The following is a 12,009-nucleotide window of genomic DNA, read 5'->3' on the forward strand; positions in this document are numbered from 1 at the left end:
AGGTTAAAGGTAATTAATGTAGGAATAATTAATCTTATCCTGTTCAGATACTTGACAGTAAGCTTCTAGGGCATAGAATTGGAAAGAAGGCTTTGAAATTAAAACAACAAAAATTAAAAACAAATCTCCACCCACCAAACGCGGAGTTTGTGCCGCCATTTTGTTTTCGCAATCATTGCTAATTGCAAATCGTTACATAAGATAAGTGGAATACAAATCGAAGGGATCGCTTCTCAAGGTGCGTATCGAACTATTTACAGAGGTAGTTCAGTCAATAATACTGTTTCAATTTAAATATTTAGTGAAGAAATAGCTGTACGGATTTTGATCCTTTGATTCCAAATCCATCCACGGTGGACGGATTTGGAGTCAGGTAGATGATTTAATTCATTATTTTATCATGTTTTTCGTAGTTTTTAATGAGTAAATGTGAAACACTTCAAAAGTAGAAGCCTTCATGCGCCTATGTCAAAGACAAACGTTTTATTTACATTCGATTCCTGTTTTCTAATGACTTTTTCATATACTAAGGTGCTAAAGTGTACGGATTTCGATGCCCCACTGATATCCCATCGTTATTAGCTGGTTATGGAACAACTTCTCGCAAGGGCAGCTGTTGTATAATTGGTAATACGTCCGTGTACCTAATGGAATAGTTTGGGTTCAAGTCCCACCGGCAGCCGAATCTTTTTTCGCAATATCTCATAAAAACACCCTAAAATGGCAAACTTAACTATGTATATCAAAATTAAACATCTTTTCCAAAAAAAGAAAAAAAACTGACTTCCCTCACAAGTCATCAATCAAGAAAAAGTTCCTACAAAACTTTTGAAAATCTAGTAATATTACATTTGTACAATTTTCCCAGCGAAATGTTCTATCTTTTCATAAACATAAACACAACTAAGCCCAAGGCGAATCGATTAGAGAAAAAATCTTGAAAATCGGTCCTTCCGTTCATGAGTTATATTGCTTCAAAGAAAATGTAAACTCATTTTTATATATAGAAGAAGAAAGAAGATAGAAGAAGAAGAAGACGAAGAAGAAATAAGAAGAAGACTTGCATCTTTTGAGAGAGTTTCACGCAACGGAAAAGCCTCAACACGTACGGACGTGTTTTTTGCTCGCGCATTTTTTCGAAGTGTTTTTTCTCGTTCTTTCGCTGTTTACGTTTTCGCTTGTCGCGTTGGCGTTATTTTCTCCCGGACCCGTCATGGGAGACTCGGTGGCCGATTCGGTCGCTGGAAAAGTGCCTAAGCGCACTGCTCTTGGAGGTGCGGGTAACCCCTCCAAGCAGCTTTTGCAGAGCAACGTGTTCTCGCCGTTGCCGCTTGATGACGCCGGCAATCCGCCGAAAAAGAGGAAGAAGCAGCAATCGCAGCTGCCGCAGGTGCAACCGGAGCGGAAGGAGAAGTGCCTGCCCGTGTTTGTGAAGGGCGATCCGCCGGATTTACGCCCAAAAATTCGCCAGCTGATCGCTAAGGGGCTGAAATGTACTTTTCGGCTCTGCAGCGAGGGCGTGAAAGTGATGCCGGCCAACAGGGACCATCATCAATCCGTCGTGGAGTTCCTCGAGGTCCACAAGTATGAGTACTACACTCGCGACCACCCCGGCACGAAGCCGCTCAAGGCTTTGCTGCGAGGACTTCACGACATGAAGGAGGAAGAGCTCCAAGCAGAGCTTGAAAGTTGCGGACTGAAGCCAGTAGCCGTCCACAAGATCGCTCGTCACGACAAGGCGAGGAAATATCGCGACCAGCTTTACCTGATCCATCTGGAGCACGGCTCCACTACCTGGAAGGACCTGAAGCTGGTTGGCGTTATAAATTACACCGTCGTTGACTGGGAGCGGTATCGGCCAGTGCACCGCGATGTCACGCAATGCACCAACTGCTTCAATTTCGGGCACGGCACCAGGAACTGCCGCATGAAGCCGCGCTGCAACAAGTGTGGCGAACCCCATCCGACGGACGAGTGCGACAAAATGGAGGTGGCCGATCCCAAGTGCGCCAACTGTGGCGACAAACATCGGGCAACCACAAAGGGCTGCCCAAAGCGAGCCGAGTTCCTGGAAATCCGGAAGAAGGCTTCCACCAGGACCATTCCGAAGAAGAACCGTGTTCCTGTAATCAACGGCTCCCCGTCGTGTGATTCCAATACTCCCTTCGCTACAGCCGGTCCAAGCTCCAACATCGTCGGCACCATCCACCAGCGAATGGCCCCCGCTCCCTCCTCCTGGGTTCCGTCGGCAGTCGGAGAACGAAGCCGTCCCACCGGAAGAATCTGCCCCGCTGTACACTCCGGAGCAGCTGATGCCGATCTTCGCGCAGCTCGCCACTCGACTGCGCGGCTGCAAAACCCGATTCGACCAGGTCTTCACACTTGGCATGTTCATCATTGAAAATGGCTGCTAGGGTGGGCCTGGTCAACTGAATGCTTGCTCGCTAAAGAGCAAAACAATCGAGCTGAAGGATTTCCTTGAGGAGAAGGAAATAGACGTGGCGTTCATCACCGAAACGCACCTAAAACCGGAGGTGAACATCAACATCCCGGACTTCCGCATCGTGCGACTCGACCGGCCGACCAGGGAGGTGGTGTGGCCATCGCTCTTCGCTACAACATCAACTGTCGTCTGCTTCCAAGCTTCCAGCTCAGTGTCATCGAGGCCATCGGTGTCGAAATCACCACTTCGGTCGGCACAATCGCGCTCATCGCGGCGTACTGTCCAACGCAAGCCAAAGCCGGCGATGGATCATCGGCTGCCCTTCGGAGGACATCGTCAAGCTGACGCGGAGGCAAGGCCAGTATATCATTGCCGGCGACTTGAATGCCAAACATCAAGCCTGGGGCAACAGTCGCGGCAATCGAAACGGCACCATCTGGAGCAACGACATGGAGGAAGGCCACTACACGATCCTGAGCCCGGATTCCCCACTCGGCTGAGTCGGTCCGGTGCCCACGCAACGCTCGACCTCTACGTAACAAACCTGAGTGACCACGTCTCGCAGCCGGTTGTATACCAGGAGCTCAGTTCGGATCACTATCCGGTGGTGGCGGAACTGGGCTCCTCGGTCAATCGGCACCAGCAGTTACGGCGGAACTACCACCGAGTGAACTGGCAGCGTTTCCAGCAGTGCGTCGATAACACCGTCGACTACGAGATGCGTCCGGAGACGCCGGAAAGTATCGACCGCCAGCTGTGCGCTATCGAGGAGGCGATCACGGCGGCCCGAGAGCAACACGTACCGACGGCTCGGCAGGTAAGCAACTCCTTAAACATCGATACACTCACCAAAGATTTGATTCGATTGCGGAATGTCACTCGCAGGCAGTTTCAGCGTACTGGACTGCCTGAAAAAATATCAGGGCCAGAATGGTGGACCTCAAAAACAACGATTTCTCGAATAAGATCCGCACTCTCCCAGATTATGCTAAGCCGTTCTGGAAAATGACCAAAATTCTAAAATCCAAGCCTCGGCCCATTCCACCTTTGATCCCACTAGACAATAATGGCTCTAAGGATCGCTTGATAACTCCTGCAGAGAAGGTCGCTGAAATAGGTCGTCACTTCGTCAGCTCACACAATCTTGGGCAGAACTTCGTCAGTCCACACGAAGCAGCCGTCAACGAGCATGCTAACAACATCCATTTGATTCCCAACGACTTCTCGGAGGAGTTGGAGATCTCAGCTGACGAATTGACGGCCTATATCAAATCGTCGAAGAACATGAAGGCCCCAGGCTTCGACAGCATCCTGAATCTCGAGCTCAAACACATGAGTGCTCCGTTCTTTGAGCACCTCTCGCTGATCTTTAATCAGTGTCTCCGGCTTAGCTACTTCCCATCGTCCTGGAAGTCAGCGAAAGTCATCCCCATCCGGAAGCCTGGGAAGGATCCTTCCTCCCCAAAAGTTATCGACCCATCAGCCTTCTCTCAGGGTTATCCAAGCTATTCGAAAAAGCTATTCATCATCGGTTACTTGAGTCTGCCGAAAATCTCAACATCTTGCTCGAGGAACAGTTTGGTTTCCGACGCGGTCGGTCAACTGTACACCAACTGACCTGAGTTACCAACGTCCTCAGACGGAACAAGTTTGTCTCGAAAACATCCGCCATGGCCTTACTCGATGTCGAGAAGGCATTTGACAATGTATGGCATGATGGCCTGGTGTACAAACTACAACGCTACAATCTTCCCAGCTACCTGGTGAAAATCATCAACAATTACCTGTCGGCAAGGACATTCCGGGTCTCAATCAGCGGAGCGAGTTCCAATGCGCACAACATCGTCGCAGGCGTTCCCCAGGGCAGTATCCTCAGGCCCCTGCTTTTCAATCTGTTCACCTCCGACATGCCAGAACCTCCAGAAGGCGGTATTCTGTCTCTGTTCGCAGATGACACATCCATCGTCTACAACGGTAGAGTGATCAGAGCGCTAGTGGCAAAACTCCAACGAGGCCTGGATGCCCTGACAGAGTACCTCACCAGCTGGAAGATCTGTATCAACGCGGCGAAGACCCAGGTCATCATTTTCCCCACTCCAAATCCCTAAACTTGTTCCGCCTGGGGACTGTAAAATCATCCTCAATGGCACGACCGTGGAATGGGCCAACGAGGCCGGCTACCTTGGCTTGACCCTCGACAGCAAGCTTATTTTCAGGCAACAGGTTGACAAAACGGTGACAAAGTGTAACGTCTTGTTGAAACTACTGTACCCTTTGATCAACCGCCGGTCGTCATTGTCCCTGAAAAATAAGCTTGCTGTCTACAAGCAAATCATCCTCCCTGTGATCGAATATGGCATGCCGGTCTGGGAGAGCTGCGCTAAAACCCACCACCTCAAACTTCAACGGGTCCAAAACAAATTTCTGAGGATGATCCTCAACACCCCTCCCAGGACAAGAACATCCGAGGTCCACCGTCTGGCCGGAATAAAAACCTTACATGAACGCTTTGGTGAGTGTAAAGAAAAGTTTAGGGTCCGTTGCTTACATTCGGATCAGGCTCCAATTAGGGCGCTAGTTCCAATCTAGGTTATCAAATTTCTTATTGTAAATATTAGTGTACATAGTAGTTAGGTTATCAAATTTAAAAAACACCTCAGCGCCTCCTAAAGGCCGTTATGATATATCATATTAACACTTAAATAACAATGTAAACATAAAAATTTAAAATTGAAGTTGGAGGGCCAAGCCGGCCGAGCACTGTACATGTAAAAAATAATTGTAGAACAGAAAATGAAACAATAAAGAAGAATTTTACTACTTACTAAGAGAGTTTCACGCATGATGTATTGATCCCCGAGCTAACTATCGAGAAAAGTTTATGGTACATTTGACGATTTTAGTGTTCAAAGTAAGGGTTGCCTTCACAAATTCCCCCAGGAATCCTTTCGGAAATTTTTCTAGAAATTCTTTAGGAAGCCTCTCTAGGAGTATATATTCAAACTTCAGGGTAAATGTTCAATTTGGTTGATCACGTTCCTTATCGTGATGCAGTTCATCTCCGTCAGAGAAGAAATCCACGCAATTGTCACGGTGCTACTGAGATGTTTCTTGATTGAAGTTGCTGCTAGCCAAATCTCCAGGAACAGGAACGCGGAACAACGGAAGAATTATTTTTTTCGGCTACTAGTCCATGTACACTACAACACAAGCTAGTCTAATCAAATTGTTTGGGGGATGTTTTTATTATTTTATGTATCACCCAGGCTATAGTATACACGCTTGCCATAGAGGAGCTTCTGTTACTTATGTACGGAGTTAGACCGAATCAAATCGCATTTAAGTTGTTGCAACCAACTCGTTCTGAATTGTGTTACACTTACAGTTGTCAATCGAATTGGACAGCACCTTACTCTCTTAATCTAAAGAGCTGATGTTCAGTAGTGTTCAATTTCAAATCTTTTTTTTTTAATTATGAATATTTTTGATCATATAGTGATGTCTTATTGCGTGAAGTGGTAAATTTAACAAAGTACTGGTTTTCAATTTGTTTAATACACACAGCACTCCCTACATTTTCAACTAAATTGTTCCTGCTCAATTTACTGCCACGGTATTTAAACTATATAGCAACGGTATTTTATTTTTAATAAGTTTTTTTTTATTTTTACCGAAACTTTCAGCCCAAGGCTGGCTCGTCTCGAGGTTTGATAAGTAAATCATTATTATGCTACGGCCCAAATAAAAAAATTAATGCCATGAATTGGGTTTTGTTATATAAATATATCTCGGGTACTTTTTCAAAACGGCGTATGTCGCAAATTGTAAACAAACCCGTTTTCAACAGCATATGGTATAAAATTCATCTAAAAATGTGTATATCTTCAAAGCTACATGAAAATGTGTTATTAAAAATGTAAATCAATTTTTTGCAAAACGGTGTAACATCATTGTTGAAAATATTGCACATACACCGCTTAGCAGAAAATGTACTTTAAAAAGTTTTTCAAACAACTAAATAGTTTAAAACGTGCGTCTGCTTGTACTTTTCATCACTGATTTCAAAATTAAGCATGTTGCTTGAATATGCTGATTTTCGTTAAGAAAACAGTTTACGTTGTTTTTCTGCAGCAAATGTTGTTACGTCGTGTTGTAAGTGTTGCAATTTTTTGTCGCATGTGCGTGAAACGTTTCAACTTGACGCAACATTTCGACGTATCAACAATGCAGCGTACGGAGCAGCGCGTAACATTTCGACGAAAGTAGCATGACCTCGGTCATGCTGACGTATCAAAACGACGTATGTGATTTATCTGTTGCAGAACGTTGTAACATATATTTTTATCAAAATAACTGGAATGTTCACACGCAGTGCAGATTTCAGAGTCAGTGACGATGAACCTTTTCATAATCTATCGTTGAGGTGTATTCAATTGCAATAAAAATGATTAGTTTCTAAATAGGAATAAAAATGAAATCTGAAAACTTCCAAGCTCATTTTCTCAGCTTGATCAAAATGTTACATACGCCGATTTGAAAAAGTTCCCGAGATATACTTATTCACTTAATTTTTTTATGGATGAAATAGAGCAGGCTTTTAACATGAATAAATTATCATACTTTCAAAGGCAATTCACAATTCTTCCAGGTGATTATCATTTTATTCTCCTTTGGTTTGATATGTTAAGTATATATTTATTACGTCTTTTGCATAGGTCGATGGATAAACATTATGCTTTTCTTTTTCATATCAAATAAAAAGCAAACTCTACGTCTACACTGAATATACACTTTCTCTGCATTCCCACTCATCCATACTTAGTACACAACATTCTCCTCGAACTCGGCAGAATAAAACAAAACATCAAGAAAAATCCTCTCCCTCAGTATCCTTTCACTCACCTTCCCTTCGTCATGTGTGTTCGCCTGCGAGAATTCACCAGGCGTATCCACCGAGGAAAGGTCCTTGGTTCCGCTCTGAAAAACACCTCTCCGTCCGATACCCCCACCGTTGCGTGTGAGGGTGTTCCTGTCTGTTTTATCCTCTCGCCTCCCTTACTATTACGCCACAGACACTCTGTGTATTAGCAAGGAAGCAGTTCTGCTGTAAATACTGAGCCAAACGACCACCAGATGAAAACGCACCCACTTTATATTAATTCAATATTATCACATTCCTGGTGGTTTATATTCCAGCATTCTTTGCTTCATGTGTGAGATGTTATCCTTGTACACACTTCAAAACATCTCACCCAATGCAGACAGTTTGGAGTTTTCCCTTGTCCAGTTCCCAATGCTAGTGCGTTTCTTTTTTGCCTTCGGTTCAGTTGAAAAATATTAACATTCCTTCAAGGCATGGTTCCCATTTATCAAACCAACGCAGAAAAAAGGCTTCCTCCAAATACTGCACCCTGGGGCTATAAATCCGCTCCTCTCGGCTGGATGGTGGCCAAGTCCTTGATAGTTCTCACATTACACTGCTATTTATATATCCCGTCGGCCTTGTTAACTTCACATTTCTTGGCTGCACAACTTGCTGCAATTAGGACCTGAATAAAATCCAACCTTCTAGCGTCACTTCAAAGCAATTAACACCAGATCCTGTGCGCAACCAATTTCCCATAAATACAACACCTAATCCAAGATTCACTGGCCGAAGCAAGAGTAATCAACCGTTCGGTCATATCCCGCAAATGGAACACATCTTCTCGCGACAATCTCCAGGCTCCAACTAACCGGAACCTCGTTGTATTGGCACTTCACCAGCATCTTCGCTCCGTACTGATGGAAAGGATGCACTTCGTCACGCTCGAAAAGTAAAAGTCCTGCCAGGAGTGTTACATCCCATCCGCAGCTTCCGTCGAGATGGACGAGAGGAGTGTGTGCTGCAGAAATGTAGACGGTGCCGCGAAATGGAGTAATCATTTGGAATTCAAATACGTTTGGAATTAATATACAGATAGCTCTAGAATAACCAGAAGAATTCGTATAACATAGAATGTTATCAAAAATAAATACTAAACTAAGGCATGCATTAGGCATCAATACTTTAGCATAATGTACACGGTAAGCTAAATGGAGTTATACCAATTACACCCCGTTGGTATCATGGTACAAGAATCTTGAAATGAGTACAATGCCAATTATTGTTTTTATCAAAGATACTCTTGGAATAATTTTCTTGTCCACTTGTACCATGGTACAAGTACCACAGGTGTGTCCTTAGTATTAGACATAATATGAATTCACCATTCCTTTTGCCAAACGCCAATAATATAATGTCAATCGTCTATTACCTATGCCCGACGTATGTTAACGTTCTTTTGTCCATTTACTTAGTTTATTATTAAACTAAGCAGTGAAAATTCATTCAGCCACATCCGCCCGTACAGAGTTCTACGACATCCAACACGTAAAAATCATGAGCAGCAACCAGCTTTTCCAGATACGGATTCTGCGCTCATTTGAAATCCTTCAAGCTCTCTGAGTCTCAACGTAATTCTCCCAGAGTCGTTGCATTGCTATGGAAACGCGTGTGAGCATTGGCTTATCAGAATCAGTACTCACTCCCATCAGCAGCATCCAGACCGATGCTGTTGTTGACCAAAGCGTGCAGTTCTGTAGAAAACATGAAGTGGTGTACCTACCTACGACACCGCCTTCATGCATTTTTCCTCCCAGCGTCGCGCCGTATCATAACAAGCTAAACGGAAAATTAATAGCAGATACAGTAGCACACGCTAAAACTTACTTGCACATATAATATGGTTTCATTGAACGATGAAACTAAAGCACAGGTTTTATGAAGCTATAGACCCAGCTCAGCATTCGAATTTGGCTATTCTGCTGGTGATACACGATATTAGAAAGTTGCAGGGCCACCGTTGTGGAGTCTCCAGCAGCCTTGCGAGCAAAGGCGTAGGATTGCCAGATTGGAGATAGTTCGATTCTCCTCATTAAATGAAAATTCTGTTACAATCCGTTAAGAATCTGCTAAAAAAGTTAAAACAGGTGGAAGACGAAGGATAGTTTTCTTTGACACACATGTCAAAAAATCAACGTGGTAATTTTGGTAAATCCTAGAGAGGTTTCCTGGGGCCCTCCTTAGCCGTGCGGTAAGACGCGCGGCTATAAAGCAAGACCATGCTGAGGGTGGCTGGGTTCGATTCCCGGTGCCGGTCTAGGCAATTTTCGGATTGGAAATTGCCTCGACTTCCCTGGGCATAAAAGTATCATCGTGTTAGCCTCATGATATACGAATGCAAAAATGGTAACTTGGCTTAGAAACCTCGCAGTTAATAACTGTTGAAGTGCTTAATGAACACTAAGCTGCGAAGCGGCTCTGTCCCAGTGTGGGGATGTAATGCCAATAAGAAGAAGAAGAGAGGTTTCCTAATTTTTTGGAGAAATTTCCGAAAGAATTCCTGGGAGAATTTAGGAAGGCAACCCTTACTTTGAACACTAAAATCGTCACTTTTCGCGATAATTGGCCCGGTGCGGTGATCAACACATCATGCGTGAAACTCTCTCAAAAGATGCAAGTATCCATTAAACCTTTTAATTGAGAATGTTTTGAACATTCATGGATCATTGTTCCGATTTATGGGCAAAAAAAAACGTTTTGCTATATTATTCAAAGTAATTCCTGGACAAACTTCAGAAAAATTTTCTAAGCAACTCCTGGAGAAATCTAGGAACTCATTCGGGAAATCCATAATGAATTGCTTCGCAAATTTCTTTGACGATTCCTTCGGATATTGATTCTGGAATGTATAGTTCTTTAATGGAATTCTACTCTTTTGGGTAAATTTAAAAGTGGAATTCATGGCAATATTTTCTAAAATAGGGGTTTTAGTAGTAATTTCCAAATTAATTCTTCGGCGAATTTTCGAGGAGAACCTGTAGGAATTCCAATGGAATTTGTAAAGGATTTGAAAAACTTATTTTCAAAAAAATTTCCGATGGAACGTCCAAATGAATTCTTAAAAGAGTTTTCAAAAGAATTTCTGAAAGTATACTCGAACGAATTCCTAAAAGAACTTCCTTGATGATATTCATAAATAATTTCCAAAGAAATCCCTGGAGTAATTTATGAAAGAATTCCTAAAGGAACTTTCGGTGGATTTGATCAAGGAATTTCCGATTGAATAGCTAAAAGAATATCTTTAAAAAACCTAAAGAAATGTCTAGATAAATTGACGGAATTGCTGAAAAAATTTCCGAAGAAATTCCTAAAAAAATGCGAGAAAATTTTAAAAGAAAAAAGAAAGTATTTCAAAATACTTTATTAAAGAAATTATCGAAGGAATTCTTGAAGTAATCTCTTGAGGGATCTAAAATTCTTCTAAGAATTTCCAAAGGAATTCCCAATTGCATTCCCGAAGAAATTCCTAAAGGAATCTCCAAAGGAGTCTTGAAGATATGTCCAACGTAATAACTGAAGAAATTCGTGAAGAAATTTAGAAAAAAAAATCCTAAGTGGTTTTTTGACGGTATTTCCGTAGAAAGTTCTTAAGGAATTCCCAAAACAATTTCCGGAATAATTCCTTAAGAACTTTTCAAAAATTTGCCTTAAGAAATTACAGAGTGAATTACTTAAAATCAAGGATATTTCTTGACAACCGTTTAAAAAAATATTAAATAAATTTCCGAGAGAATTTTAAAAGAATTTCTAAATTAATTTCCAAGCATTTTACAAAGGTATTTCCACAGGAATTTCTCATAAAATTTTTGAGGGAGCCCTTAAAAGAATTTGGCATCAACATATCAAAAGGGCGAAACTGTTTTTGCAAACAAGAGCTTCTGACGTTGCTGGTGAGCTAATTTGTGCCTACCCACACAATCCAGCGCCATTTAATAAAAGAATAATATATAATAATAATGCAACACTGGAGGAAAACATTTCCGAGGAAATTTCCATAAAGGAATTTCCGAATGAACTCTTGGTTGAAGATCTTAAGGATTTCTTGAGGGAAATTTAGAAGAAATTCTAGCAATCCAGAATTCATCTTCAAATAATTTTAAGGAGGATTTTCCGAAGATATCCCTGGAGAAGTTTCTGAAGGAATTCTTGGAGGAATATCCAAAGGATTTCTTGGAGAATTTTAGAAATGTCGGATATTCCTTCGGGAATTCCTTTGGAAATTCCATCAGAAATTTCTTCAGAATTTCTATTAGGGATTTGTTTAGAAATCCCTAGAGTATCGTACTAAAATCTTGGAAGAAATTTCGAAATAATTACTGGGAAATTTTTCGAAGGGACACATAGAGGAATTCTGAGAGTTCCTAAAAGAATTTCCGAAGAAATTCGTGAAGAAATTTTCGGAAGATTTTCCTTAGAAGGTATTTTAAAAGAAATACCTTAATTTCTTAAGCATTTTAGCACAGATATTTCCAACAACGCGGTACAGTAGGCCTTGCTCCATTTATGTTAGAACTACATTTATGATGCGCTTCAAACCCAAATATTGATTAGAAAAGGGAAAAATATAATCGCATCTACCACTTTCCAGGCTTCTTCCACGAACTGGCTACGTATGTATGTATCGGCTACAAGTGCTATCTTT

General features: G+C 42.2%; 1 protein-coding gene across 1 annotated transcript in view; it reads right to left on the reverse strand.

Annotated features, from left to right (window-relative positions):
- Positions 1-8,224, reverse strand: part of LOC134216920 (uncharacterized) — a 58,394-nt gene extending 50,170 nt beyond the window's left edge. Inside the window, exons 1-2 of the mRNA XM_062695683.1 lie at positions 8,009-8,224; positions 7,346-7,556 (exon numbers count right to left, since the gene is read on the reverse strand). Of these exons, the coding sequence (XP_062551667.1) occupies positions 7,346-7,359 (14 nt within the window). The 5' untranslated portion in view covers positions 7,360-7,556; positions 8,009-8,224. The remainder of the gene's footprint in view (positions 1-7,345; positions 7,557-8,008) is intronic.
- Between the last annotated feature and the right edge of the window lie 3,785 nt (positions 8,225-12,009).

This window comes from Armigeres subalbatus, chromosome 2 (assembly GCF_024139115.2).
Source record: "Armigeres subalbatus isolate Guangzhou_Male chromosome 2, GZ_Asu_2, whole genome shotgun sequence".
NCBI classification, from domain to species: domain Eukaryota; kingdom Metazoa; phylum Arthropoda; class Insecta; order Diptera; family Culicidae; genus Armigeres; species Armigeres subalbatus.